Genomic DNA, 15,157 nt, shown 5'->3' on the forward strand with positions numbered 1-15,157 from the left:
GATGAGGTGCGGCATCAACAAGAGGTGGGGCTACCTGATTCGAGACTTCATTGGCTTTTTGCAACGCCAATTGAAGTATTTGAAGAAGTTGGGGTGGTAGAGAAACCGTACCACCTTCTTGTCCAGTCCTCGCATCCAGTTCCTCAACAGTGTTTGATGAACCGAGAACATGAGATGGTTCCAGAGGTGTGGAGTGGAGGATGGATTCCAAGTTGTTTGTTTTTTCTGTTGTTGGGTTGAACAAGAGCAATGAGCATGACAAGAGTCGGCCCGTACAGGTAACGTTGGGGTCGAAGTAGGCACATTAGCGCCAATAGCAATAGATGGAGAATTATATTCTGTGTTTGCATGTTTTAAGGAAGTGCTAGCCGCTAAAGATGATTTTGTCGGAATTGCATGAGGGATCGCTGTTTTTATAATGTCTGTTATACCTTTAGATTTACAACAACTTAGAGCTTTCTGAGATGGCTGTTTACTCATATATTCATCAACAGCATGTCTAATTTCCTGCCTTCTGAGATCTAGTGCCCCTTGTGTAAGTTCATCAGATTGGTCTACAGGACCTATCTTGCCAACTAAGGGGACAGTTGTGATCTGTGAGCTTTCAGCTCCATGCATGTCGGCCGCCACCGCTATCAGATCATTAAGAGGAGCGTAAGATTTAACTTTTTTTGGTGGCCTAACTCCCGCACTATCTTTCCGAACTTGTGCTTGCTGTTGATATTTTTTTGCAATGGCAGTAGAGGCTAATATTTTTCCTTTCTGTGTATTTGTAACTGATTTTATGAACTGTTTGGTTTTTGAGGAGCCATTATTCTTTTGAGTTGGTATGTTTTTTGTTTTCTTCACATCTGAAAATCTAACAGTCTTCTGTTTATCAGACCGCTTTGATTCAAAAAGTGTGTATACTGGTGTCTGGACTGGCAGCTCTGAACTGGTCGGGGGATTAACCTGCAGCACCTCCACAATGCTATGAGGAGTCACAGATTGACTGTCCAGACTCGTACCCATCGGATTAACCATGTCTACAAGGGACTGTGTAAATGTGGACGGGCTCCCATATCAGTCATTTGATGGTTGTCTCGAATAGGTTCTGAAAAGTGCGGGAGAATGGAACACTTGTTCTGCAGAGCTACCGGGAGAGTGGAAGAAGGACCAGATGCAAGAATGGGCCAGCAAACAGTTTGTGTGGCCACATTAATATTATTTGATTTACATTTGGCTCCACTCAAGACAACCTGTTGTTTTAATGCCGTCGCACGTTATTACCACACCAGCTAACTTATAATGAGCCCTTATATGTTACAGCTACAAGAAATGCCTTCAACTTTCAAGCGTGAGACACTGTTTTCTGCAAGCCATTGGCTTTCAAACAAGAGGGGTGCGAGAGGGTGTGTCTGATCCCATTGAAGCACGCTTTGTAAATCAGACCCGCGGTGTCCTGTTGAAAAGCACCGTGGGAGGGTTAGGCCTTAAACTGAAGCTGTGAAAGGCCCTGGCCGATGTCCATCTTTCGGAATACGGCCAGATGTTAGCGAGAATGCTGTATTGTGCCTGAGCTTCTGCTGCCCTAATGCCCACATTTGCTTGTTTGTTACAGTGATACATTTAGAACACACTGGCCCCTGTTTTATAAAACGTACGACTGATCGTAGATTACCCCTCTGCTAAGTGTTCCTATTAACTACCGTCAATGGCATAACATGTGCACCATTAAAAATTACAACTGGCGGTAATTAGTGCCAGCTGTAACATATTTCAACACTGAAACACATATTTATTTAATCCCAGCATTTAAAGAAATTCTGCTGAAGGTAAAAAGATGCAACGGACAATAAAACATTCTTCTGACTGTGGCAGTCACATTTTAGAGGCAGGCGCAAGGCCCCTGTGGTTCAAGTCCCTTTTCTATTGCCACCTTACTGTTCAGTGACCACACACACCTGCCCTCCAAGTTAGCAGCGGCTGCTTCAGGTTTTGACCCCTTTGAGGACCAGCGAATCTTACATTCAGTGGTAATTATGAGTTTTTTTAGGTGGTAAATGTGTAATAGATTACCACTGGTGGTGGCAGTGCAGTGGCTCATGTCACACATTTTGCCGCAGGCAATAATCCAGCATGTTCAGTTTGGCCACGGTACAGCATGTTCTCCTTCTGTAATGTCGGAGGATTTTACCTCCAGAGTAGACACTACTTCACCAGTGCCACTGGTGACAAGAATGGCAGGGGAATGGTGCTGCCATTTTCATACCAGGTCCTGCTTTTTATTCATCACAGAATCTCAAAAACATTTCTTTACGTGAAGATGTGGAGACGTGACCTAGCACCCATACACCATGGATACTTGTGAGATTGTACATCCTTAACATCCTTAGTTGCGCCATATTAAATGTATTTATTTGAATTTATAAAGCGCACAGCGGCCCTGCGGCATCGCGGCGCTGTTACAGGATACTTGCTTAGGCGAGCAACAGTTTACATAGTGCATTACAGTGGTATGGCACTCATACAATGGTGAGATACATTAGTCATGGCAACAGTACGTCAACAATAACATGGTAACAGTTACATTTAGGCGGTGTGGCATTGCGGAGGTAAGGGGTCAGGCTGCGGCATACTGAGAAGGCGCTGTTGTGAAGTGCTTGCAATGTATGCATGTGTATGATGAGCTGAGAGAAAGTTGGAGTGCTGTGGTGGAATGTTTGTGTGTGCATGCTGTGTGAAGGTTCTAGATAGAGTCAGTTGGTAGAAGTCAGCCTGGGTGATGGGACCCAGCGGTTTGCTTTATAACATCTTGTTATGAATAACGATTACTTGAAGAACCTAAGCATATAGCTTTTCGACAGGGATAATATTAACACTTGCTATTAAAGCGCTTAGAAGTGGGAGGAGCCCTCAATAAAGCCTCGAATAGGCGCATATTTGTTGTTGTGATTACATTGAGAAAATGTCAAGAACAATAATCTTGCTTTTTTAAGAATATGAGCCAGGGGCAGGAAAAAAGTCAAGAACCCAATTCAGAGGTCTTCAAACTGTGGGCGCGGCCACATCCCAGGGGGGGCGCCAGAGCCCAGCATGAAATGTGTACAAAAATAAAATTAAAAAAAATAAAAACTTTTTTTTAAATTTTTTTTTTAGATTGGGAAGGGGCAGCTCACATGGTCAGACTGGACCATAAAACGGTCTTAGGCACCAATGAAAAAATGGCCAGCAGTTGCAAATGGATATTCAGTCCTTTAGTCACCGACTGTTTGAATAGTGCCCATGAGTTGTTTTTTGTTCAAATGTAAACAAATTGTGATCTTTAAAGAATATTTATTCAGCAACAATGGTCAAAGCACTAGCTGCATAGTGAAGTAACTCCTCAAACTGGCCCACATTGGCCAAAAAAGTGGCCCATTTTGACTGGCCGACATTAGCATTATGCATTTTTGGTACGGTCATCGCCCTATTGCCCTATAGGCCAGTCCAAGCCTTCCAGCTCATCCATAATGAGTGAGGGGGCGTCCACCCACTGGCCACCTCACCCATTATGGAGGAGCCGAGGAGCCAGCCCAGTGAAACACTGAGCACTCCCTCCGCTGCTTTTTCCAGCTGAGGGACTGCTCCTGGGCTGGCTGAACTGTCAAAGGGAAACACTGTTTGGCTTTGACGGGTTCATGTCCCCAGCCGCACATGATCACTGAGCCATGCAAGGGTGGGGGCGTTTTGCTTCGCCAGCCTTGCATAGCTCATTGGGAATGCTGGCTGGAGCACTGCATGTATGTATGTGCGAGGGTGTGCTCCTGCGCCTCCTCGCACATACGGGCAGAGCAACCTGGAGTGGGGCATTTTAGCAACCACACGCAGGCCCCTTCAGAAGGTTCGTTTATGGCGATTTATTTTTTATTTACATGTGTATGGATGTGTGTATGCTTGTGTAATGGGACTGTGGTGGGAGCAGGATGGGCGGCAGCACTGGGATAGTGGTGGGAGCAGGATGGGCGGCAGCACTGGGACTGTGGTGGGAGCAGGATGGGCGGCAGCACTGGGATAGTGGTGGGAGCAGGATGGGCGGCAGCACTGGGACTGTGGTGGGAGCAGGATGGGCGGCAGCACTGGGATAGTGGTGGGAGCAGGATGGGCGGCAGCACTGGGATAGTGGTGGGAGTAGGGTGGGGAGAGCCCAGGGTCTGTACTGGGAGTAGGGTGCGGTGACGGCACGCAAAAGTTCATAGCGATTTCTACATTCTGCCCATCTGGCACTTTTGGGGGGGCCCGGCCTGCCCAAACTTTGCTCAGGGGGGGCCCAGGCCAAAAAAGTCTGAAGACCACTGAGGTCCTAATTCCAGCCATGGAATCCCCTGGCGCTGTGGGTTCCAGGACTGTGTCCTCAAACAACCTGAGCGCTCGGCTAATATTGACATATCCATGCAGTGGGGCGGAGGGGGGAGGGGAGTGGAGATGACTTCAGCAGGGCTTATGCTGCTTCCCAAAAAGAGTTAAGAAATAATGACAACATTTAAGCAGTGGTCGAAGTGAGCAGGAACGGTCGGGAGCAGAGTACCACTATTTTTATTGCCTAATGCTAACAGCTCCAGTACTTTTCACATATTATTTTCACCATTCCGGAACGCTTCTTTATCGAAGATATCACCTACCTCTGCATCGACCACCCAGCAACAGCTGCAGCTACACCGAATTCTGTTTCACCAGATGTTCACAAACCCTGAATGACGTCTCAGCCTGGATGAACACTACCTGGCTTCATCTTAATTGTCGGAAGCTGCAAGGGGGTTCTGCTAACCCTAAGAAATTCTCACTCACAACACCCCATGCCCCCCTATTTTTGGGAAACGTGTTAAGTTATTTTAGGTTAAATACTAAAATGGTACACTTGATAAATTGATTGGTTGTGTGCGATTTCTTCAAATGTATTTAATTGAAGAAGAAATTAATTGATTTATTTTTTCCTGCCAGATTTTACCAAACATATTTGCAGGGGGAGACCCCCCACAGCCCCTTCCCTTAACCGCACCACATTAATTATTCACCTAAACCCACCCCCGACATATATTTTCGCCAAAATGTGTTGTAAAATCTTCGATGATTTCTTCTTCGGTGAAATGTACTGCGGCAAAAAAAAACTATCCCGATAAAGGTGCAGCTCCTTTCCAGAGGATTTTATTTTAGCATTAGGTGGCAACGTGGAACCTGTCCCATTTACGCCACTGGACAAGTGTGCAGTGATAATAGGAGCCTCAGTGACTGGCCACTTGCACTACAGTAGTGCACTCCTGTGGGATAATTCAGGACCACAGACTCGGATTCTTCCAGAGCAGATGAAGGATTTGCAGTCTTGGGGTCCAGACTTCGTAATAAATGACCCATATCTAGTCATGACAGCACACGTGTTTCTAGTGCCAGGTCCCTGATGAAGCCGCCGCGGTTAGGCCATATGCAAATCTTACAGCTGACTCCGCAAGTGCGAGAGAGAATAATGAAAAACTATACAGAGGGCCTCTTTCTTTTGCCTGTTCCTCGTGCGTGGCTGTCAAGTGGGCCCATCCTCAACCCCTTGGAACATGACTTGCACCCTCCACCTCATGCCTACCCCATCCCCCACTGAAATTCCACTACTTTTTTGCCACACTTCTACCACTGCATTGAGCGCCAGATTACACGTTTAGTGGTAGTGGTAAAGCACCTGCCTCTGGTGTTTCACAATCCTGTTTTTTTTTGCCGCTCTGGCAAATTCAGAGTTCCAGAAGTAAAACTCATGTCTTCTAAGAGCTTTTCTTTGGTGGTATCGCCACACAAAGCATTAACGCATGCCGTAATGGAACAGTGAGAATCCAGTCATTTTATTGCAAACATTACAGAGTGGTACAGAACAGAGCAGACAATAACACTGGAAAACACCGAAAATGTTACATAAATATATAAAGGAAAGTGGGGTAAGGGGTTAAAATGGGTCGGATGGTGTTGGGGTGGCGTTATAAGGGTGGAAATCAGGTGGCTTGGGGGGGGTCCAATTTACAAAAAAAACTACATTCCGGTGTTTTTCAGTGTTTTGCCCGCGATGAAATGTACCACTGTGTAATTGTGATTGGTAAAATCACATATAACCATACAATGTTGTTACATCTACAGCCTTTTTTATAAATGTTTTTTTTTTACCAGAATATGTTTTAGGAAAAATCTCATCAAAAAATATATGGGGTTGTGGGTAACATAGAACCACAGTAATTATGACATACAGTAATTACCAGTCGAAATCCCATGGGGTCCTACAAGACTCTGAAATGGCAAACAGCTCAAAATCTGCCAGGTCCTGAATTATGCGGGCAGCGGACCCTTAAAGTGGTCAAATGGTTACAGCATATGGTAATAGCACTACTATTTGGGAGTATTTCCAGAAGGAAAACACCAAACTTATAATAAGGGCCTTAGGCTTGAATAACTTAAGGACAGGTGACCAGTTGGTGCACACATATTAAACACGTGTTACAAACACTTTAAAGCACTTACTAATCCTTACAACTGTATTAAGACATATGGACCCTTTTTTACACTGAGAGCGACTATCAGCCACTGTCGAAATAAGGGTATTTTTTATATTGCAGTTACTGGGGTTTGACCATTTGTCAAATTACAGATTTTGAAACAAGTAAAATAAAAATATTGCAACAACAGTGATTTGCAGCAAAGAAGTCCAATGAACTTCAACCTAAGAGAAGTATGACACTGTGTAAATGCATCTCTCATAACCTATGCTTTTTAGCCCAATATAAATTAAGTCCCACATTGTAAACTTTTTTCATGGGGATATTTAGTGCGCCAGTATGGCTGCTGAAATATTCGGTCATAAGTTTCTTATTTGCACAACTGCATCCTGGGCCATGCACTAAGAGCCGCTCGTTGCTTACGTGTTTCAACCCTGACCTCTATACAACGGCCTTCATCAAGCAGCAGAGGAGTTGAGGGGCAACGCGGACGCCTTACCTTGGCTGCCACTTGTTCATGGGTGGCCTTTTCCACGTTCTCCCCATTCACCTCCACCAAGCGGTCATTATCTCTGACTCCAGCCCTCAACGCTGATCCTTCCGTGGCCAGTGCTGTTATGAACAAGCCATTCTTACCTGGAACGAATTGGAGTTACAGAGAACATGTCAAGGTGCATGTGGTTTGAAATACAAGGAAATTGACATTGTTGTTAAAGAGGGTTCTCCTCGTCACCTTCCTCAACAGGATTTGCTTACGCGTTCGTTGGCTCACCTGTTGGTAGCTGAGGCTGAGCAGCCAATACTCAGGAGGAGAGCGGAGTAAACAAGAACATAGACTAACACAGAATTACACTGAATAAAGGAACAGTCATACAGAGGTATTCTGAAAATATGCCTTATGGTTGGGATTTTAAAGGTGCAACACTAGCTGGAAAGCAACAGAGCACTGTACATAGGGGACACATTGGCTCTGATAGACCTTGGGAATCTTTCCCTTTCCCTGCTCTCCCGCCTACCACCATCTAGTCATTGTATCACACATCTCCTTCTGCGTAGGTCCCATTGAAAATGGCTGAAGCACCATCTGCTCAGCCATGCCTGATTGCCACTCTTTGACCCACCAGCCCTCGTTCCCACTACCAAAGAACCTCTCTGTCTTCTCCTGCCTCTCTGCTGAACACTGTGCATCTGACTTCTGACTTCTCCACTATGATTACACAAATATGAGACACCCTGCGCGTCCTCGCACCTCTTCCACTCCCTACCACCTGCTCTCCACCTCCTACCAACCCCCCCATGGTTTCCTCACTATCTCACTTCTCTTACACCTGCTATATTGAGCTCCTACCCATCCTCTGCTAAGAAAACCACTCCTGTGCTCCAATCGGCTCTTCACACCACAAGTAACAGACTGTCACCCTCTGCATCTTCTCATCTCGCTTCCCTCTTCAACCCATGTACCTTCACAGCTTGCTCTAGCCACTGTAGTTCCTACACTGAGGAACCTCTGCAAATCCCAGCAGCCCTTCTTCCTATAGACCCGTCTCTCTTCTGCCCCACCATTTAAAAATCCTCAAGTGTGCCCTCGCATTGTGAAGTACCTTGCGGCTGACATGTTCTGCACTCCCATCGAATCAGGATTTCCTAGTATGCACGCCACCAGAACTGATCCTGACGATTTCACCAACGTTTTATAGACCGCTCACCACTCTCATCTCCCCTCCCCTCCATCCTTATCCTACTCTATCTTTCTGCTGCCTTTGTTATGGTAGAAACTTGCTATGTCCTCCAACCCTTTTCCTCACTTGGATTAAAAGACACTGCCCTTTAATTTAATTTAGCATTCATATAGCGCTACGAACCCTCAGGTATCTGAGCGCTGCTTATTACCCACAGTGTGTGGTGCTCATTTATCGACCTCAGAAGGATGAAAGGCTGAGTTTGGCCCTGCCAGGATTTGAACCTGCGTAGGCAGGCTCTGCACGGATGTCAGAGCGAGCGCTCTACTCGCTGTGCTATCGGACCAACTCTCCGCACTTTACTGGATAGCATCCTATGCGTCTAACTGCTTGTTATCCAAATCATGGATTCCTCCTCACCCAATCCCCTCACAGTGGGAATTACACAGGGATCAGCATTAATCATCTATATACCTCTTCCCTGGGTAAACACATCCAATCCTTTGGCTTTAAACAGCACTTCTTTGCTGATGATATTCAAACCTTTTTCTCTTCTTACGCCTTCACCCTGGCCATCTCAGAACACATCATTAGTTGACGAGCAGCTCTCTGACTTTGGATGGCTCTATGCTGTCTGATGCTAAACTCCTCCCAAATGGAAGCTGTCCTCAATTTCACCACATGCACCCTCTGCAACCTCCACAACCTCTACCTAAAGACGGCATGCTGGAAGGCTCTCCATGCAACATCGCTCCTTCTTCAAATTCCTAGTCCTTGACTTTAAAGCTATTCGTGGTCTGGCCCACAATACCTCGCTGACTGCACTGTTCATTAACCACCCTCTCGTTCTCTAAGGTTCTGTGGCCCACTCTCCCTCTCCTTCCGCCAGCTAATGCTTTTTCTCTCTCCACTGAAATGCCCCCCCCCTTGAGCCATCAAAACCAGCACAACAGCAAAGGTCCTCAATACCCATCTTAAATGTCACCTGCAAGCAAGCAAGAGAGACTCTCCTACCCCCTCCTCACTGCTTTACACTCAAAAGACCCATGCACACATCTTTTCAAGGAGCTAGGACCGACCGAGGTCAGATCAATTCTGCATACCGACCGAGGTCAGATCAATACTGCATACCTGCTTTTGCCCTTGTCCACAGCTTTTCAAGGAGCTGGGACCGACTGAGGTCAGATCAATACATACTGCATACCTGCTTTTGCCCTTGCACACAGCTTTTCAAGGAGCTAGGACCGACCTAGGTCAGATGAATACTGCATTCCTGCTTTTGCCCTTGCGCACAGCTTTTCAAGGAGCTAGGACTGACAGAGGTCAGGTCAATACTGCATACCTGCTTTTGCCCTTGCACACATCTTTTCAAGGAGCTAGGACCGACCTAGGTCAGATGAATACTGTATTCCTGCTTTTGCCCTTGCGCACAGCTTTTCAAGGAGCTAGGACTGACCGAGGTCAGGTCAATACTGCATACCTGCTTTTGCCCTTGCACACATCTTTTCAAGGAGCTAGGACCGACCTAGGTCAGATGAATACTACATTCCATGCTTTTGCCCTTGCACACAGCTTTTCAAGTAGCTAGGACCGACCGAGGTCAGATGAATACTGCATACCTGCTTTTGCCCTTGCACACAGCTTTTCAAGGTTCTATGACTGATCAAGGTCAGTAAGACGCCGCAGATCATGCAACTTCCGGGTTGCAAGGTTATTGGACTGCCCATCCTACCCCCAATGCCCTTTTTTTCACTGCCAGCAACCTTCTCTTCACCTTCCTGCAGCCACAGCACCCCCTTTATATAAAGAAATGCTGCACTTTGTAGGGCCCTTTGATTAATCCATGCACCCCTTTTTTTCCTTGCCCATTATTTTAGTTTAGCTTGTTTATTAAGCGCAGCAAACCCTCAGGTATCTAGGCGCATAGGTTACAGAAGCATTCAGAGAGTTAACAGAGTACGGGCAATGCAAGTACGTACAGTGCTGGTATGTACAATACGTACGATAAAGGCACACTGATACTCATTTTATCGTGAGGAACCCCCTTGTCGATTACAGCATCCTTCTGAAACCAACTTTATGGAGCTTCTTCAGCAGCAGGGGAGTGGGGCCAGTGGGCGAAGCAGGGATTTTCATTTTGGCCTATGGCCAGGGCTTTAAGTGGGGTAAGAAATCGAGGGGGGGTCCTCATTTGGAGGCGTGGCTTGTGGGAGGGGCGTGGCCTAAAAAGTACGCAAATCGTAGGGTATACACACAAATATATATAAATGTTATATATTTGTGTGCATACCTTACTATGGTTTGTGTGCTATGCAAGCCATCTTTTCTAAACATAGAAATATGTAACATTTCTACGTTTATAAAAGATGGCTTGCAAAGTACACACACATAGTAAGGTACGCACACAAATATATAACCTTTATATATATTTGTGTGCATACCCTACGGTTTGCTTAGTTTTCAGGCCATATTTTTTAAACATTTCAGGTTTATAAAAGATGGCTTGAATTGTATACTTTTCAAGCCATCTTTTATAAACCTCGAAAAATGTCGAGGGTTCCCCAGGTTCGCCGAGGGTTAAAGACACCTCGTCGACCTGGGGAAACAAAGGGACAGTAACTGCCTCTGGTGACCTCTCGCGCGAGGGGTCACCAGATGCAGTTACTATGACTGACGGAAGTGGCAGCCAGTCACAGCGTCGCTGTGGCTGGCTGCCACTTCTGTCAGCTTGCCTGACTTCATTCGACGGGATAATGCATCCCGCCAATCCCCCGGCAGGGCCCCGGCTCAGCCCCGGCAGGCCCCGGCCCACTTTAAGCACTGCCTATGGCTGTGTGCACTGTGGAGACATGCGCCTTCTCCGCCCATGGCGGTGTTGCCCCTATGAGCAAAGGTCCCAGCAGTCCATTGGACACCGCATCTGAGCAAGTGAAAGTGAGGTTTGACGCAGCTGTCAACTTGCCAACCAGCATACTAAGGAATGTGAAATGGGTGCCTAGTGTCCTTATATCTCATGCAACTCTCTTCCTCTGAACCAAAGGTTCTTGCCTCCCATAACTTTCAGCATGCAGCCTATATTAAGGAGCTGAGTCTCCAGACTTCCCACATCTGCTGATAAGATAGCTCAGTGGGTTGAGTGCTCGCTGCTGTGATCTGAGTATGATCTGCAGGTCGCAGGTTCGAATCCTGGCAAGGCCCACTCAGCTTTTCATCCTTCTGAGGTCGATAAATGAGTACCAATTTCGGTTGGGTGATATTGTATGTAAATATGTGCTCTGTAAAGCGCTTTGGATTAAGGCGCTATATAAATAACACATCATTATCTGCCAGTTGCCAGATCCTTATGCTTTCCTCCTAAAGCCCATGCCCCACTTCCATGACTAACCAACTCCCTTCTCAACCAACTAACCTTATGCACACAAATCCCCAACAGATTTTAGCTGGGTCTGTGGCTCAGCGGACTAATGCATCCCCTACAGCAGTGGTATTCAAACTGTGGGTCGCGACCCCCTAGGGGTCCGCGGGTGCATCCCAGGGGGGCCCTGAGAGCTCAGCATGAAAAAAGATTTTTTTTTTTTTTTAGATTGGAAGAAATGGGCAGGGGTGGCCCACATGGGCGGGCTGAAGCATGAAACTGTCTCAGGCAACAATGAAAAAGTGGCCCACAGTTGTAAATGGATATTCATTCCTTTAGTCACAGACTGGGCCTCATTACTACTACGGCGGACCAGTAACAACGGTGCTGGTAAGCTACCGGCACCGTTGCTACCGTTCCGCCATAGTAAGAGTTGTGCTCGTGGGTGCTTGACAGCCCCCGCCAGGTCTGACCTCAGCTCGTCGGATGCACCGGCACCGTTATTAACGGTGCAGGTGCATCCGAGCTCCCCCTTCCCATTTGAGCCATATGGGGCTCAAATGGGAATGGGGATCTACCGGCACCTTCGAAAGGGCAATTATCATGTCCGCCTAACTCGGCATGACCTAGTAATTGCCCATTCGCGGGTGCCAGACCCGGATGCAACTCCAGTGGCAGCCGTGCCGGTTTTACCGGCACAGCTACCGCCAGAGTAGTTATGAAGCCCACTGTTTCAATAGTACCCAAAGGGGTGCTTTGTGTTAAAATGTAAGTAAATTGTGATATATTCAGCAACAATGGTCAACATTACTAACTGCATAGTGGCCCACCCATTATGGAGGAGCTAAGGAGCCAGCCCAGTGAAACAGTGAGCACTCCCTCAGCTGCTTTATCCAGCTAATGGAGTGCTCCTGGGCTGGCTGAACTGTCAAAGGGAAACACTGTTTCCCTTTGACAGTTCAGTTTAGTTCCCCAGCCGCACATGCTCACTGAGCCATGCAAGTGCTGGGGCGTTTTGCTTCGCCAGAATTGCATAGCTCATTGGAAATGCTGGCTGGGGCACTGCATGTCTGTATGTCTGAGGGGGAGCTCCTGCGCCTCCTCGCACATACGGACAGAGCAGCTGGAGCAGCACCCACACACAGGCCAATGCAGAAGGTACGTTTATGTTCATTGTTTTTATTTAAACATGTGTATGGATGCGTTATGAGTGAGTGTATGGTGATGGATGCTCATGTGAATGATAGAGTGATTGCTGTATGAATGTGCAGCGCCTTGCATATACACATAATCATGTTCATTGTGTTAGGACCAGTGGGGCACAGGGGACAGGGATGGTATCTTTTTACCGGACATCTATCATTCAAAACCCTCTGCCTTGTCCACAAGGCTTTCTGGGGCCTCGGTCCAAAATACCTTCAGCTATTCCTCCGCAAATACCTCCCCTCTCGAGCTCTTCACTCCTCTACCTCCAACTCCCTCAGGGTCAGTCGTTTATCAAAGAAACAAGCTGGGGGTAGATCTCCGTCTTCGGCTGGGGCCTCCCTCTGGAACAGCGCCCTGCCACTCTAAAACTTGAGGAGAACCATCTTTCTTCCTGCACTTATCAGACCTACCCTGTCTGCTGCCTTAAACGTAGCACTTGCAAATTGCTGGCTGCACTACCACTGTTTGTTGCCTTTATTATTTATTTATTGTTATTTATCTGTTTCTCCTCTGCTTCGCACTTTCCACTTCTCCCCCCTTCCATGCACTTTTCCCCTCACACTTGCGCGTTCTCAATGTCACTGGGCCTAGTAAGATCGCTGCTTTATTCTCCTCTGTTCCCCTCCCTTGCCTTGTCACGCTCTGAAACACTTGTGTACGAGCGCGATAGAAATAAAATATCAATGCCTGCCCCCTGGACTCCCAGCAACAATTGCAAACTGTTTGGCTATTTACCCATTTTTTGTTAAAAGTATGCTCTACAATGCAACATTTTAACCTATTATTTAAAAAAAAATTCACAGGGGGAAACCCCCCCGAACCTCCCCTTAATGCCCCTCCACTTAAAAAAGATTCACCAGCCGCCACTGGCCCTCAGACTGTGTTGGGAACGGGATGGGGGAACCGAGGGACTATGGTGGGAGCACAATGGGCGGGAACCATGGGATAGTGATGGGAGGAGAGTGGGGAGAGCCCTGGGTGTGTGATGGGGTGGGGAGAGACCAGCGACTGGGTAGGAGTGGGATGAGGGAGCCCAGCGACTTTGATGGGAGCAGGTGACGGCGCGCAATATATACTGTCCATTTGGCATTTCTGGGGGGTCCCGACCTGCCCAAATTTTGCTCAGGGGGGCCCTGGCCAAAAAAGTTTGAAGACCACTGCCCTACAGGGACCTGCATTTGACCTCATGGTCACAGGTTCGATCCTCAGCAGGTCCACTCAGCCCTTCATCCTTCTGAGGTCGATAAAATGAGTACCAATAAAAAGCTGTTATTAGTCCCAAGAGGCCCCCTTGGGGGCGGGCATGCCCTTTACAAATATACCTTTTATGTTAGATGGCCACCACAGGCTTAGCCAATAGTGCATCAACACTGATCGCGCTACGACCAAGCTTTCCTATTTAGCCAATCACACTCCTCGACATCAGCAGGTCCCCACACCCAAAGCATTCCAACCTACCAGACCTTGGATAACATATGTCAAGTGTCTCTGCCAAACCTATAGAAGCAGATCGGTACTTAGGGCCTGGGACTTCCAGCCTGTGCCCGTCAACATCGGGGTTTCGCATTTGCCACTGCCGCCATCCCATAAACAACGCCTCTTCCTCTTTTCTTACAGAGCCAAGCACAGTGAGGACAACACAAATGGCAAAAGGGCGCTATACAAGGTCACCTTATGTTATCTTTGAGTGCACCTAACGCCTATATACCCACCTAATAAAGCCATCATAGTGTGTGTTAGGACATGCACTATATGTCCCGCCTGAATTGGGTATCACAAGGAGAGGCAGCAAGACCTGTGCCACTCCTTCGCAGGTACCAGGATCCCTGAGGAAAACATACTTGGCCTCATTCCGAGTCCGGTGGTAACTCTGCCGGTGCTACCAGTGGGTTGCCCCCGGACCCGGAAAAATGTACCGGTGCCTGACCTACCGGTGCCACCGGGCTATTCCAAGTCCGGTGGCCGGGAAGTCAGGTGCGGGAAAAATGTTGTTCAACATTCCCATTGAGTCCAAAAGGACTCTATGGGAGTGGGGACCACGGAAGCACCGGCAGTGTTGCTAACGGGGCCAGTGCTTCTGTGACGGTCTGCTTACCGTGGCCACTGTGCCCGGCAGAGTCAGACGTGTTGGGCATGGCGGCTCCGGCAGGCAGTCCTGTAGTGTGCCAGTCTGGAAACAACGGTGCCGCTAAGCTTACTGGCACCATTGTTTCTGGACCAGCATACTTGTAATGCGCCCCATTGTTTGGCTCATCATTCTGGGCCCTCTGGCTGGGGGTGGGCGTTACTCAAAGTGTTAACATATCTTATAAGTTGTTCTTTTTTCTTCAAAGTCTTGGGTGAATGTTCAAAGTTATGAAATGTGTGCATTGTCTCTTTGAAAAAGACCTCTTCAGTATTTCGATTAAACAATGTATTTCTGTTCATGAGCC

At 47.4% G+C, this 15,157-nt stretch overlaps 1 protein-coding gene across 4 annotated transcripts in view; it reads right to left on the bottom strand.

Moving 5' to 3' along the window:
- PDZK1 (PDZ domain containing 1) overlaps window positions 1-15,157 on the bottom strand; it is a 201,815-nt gene that overhangs the window by 81,630 nt on the left and 105,028 nt on the right. For all 4 annotated transcript variants that reach the window (XM_069636013.1, XM_069636010.1, XM_069636012.1 and 1 more), the window contains one exon: window positions 6,985-7,121. In XM_069636013.1, the coding sequence (XP_069492114.1) occupies window positions 6,985-7,121 (137 nt within the window). The remainder of the gene's footprint in view (window positions 1-6,984; window positions 7,122-15,157) is intronic.

Source organism: Ambystoma mexicanum, chromosome 7p (genome assembly GCF_040938575.1).
Source record: "Ambystoma mexicanum isolate Mex_15411 chromosome 7p, UKY_AmexF1_1, whole genome shotgun sequence".
NCBI lineage: Eukaryota > Metazoa > Chordata > Amphibia > Caudata > Ambystomatidae > Ambystoma > Ambystoma mexicanum.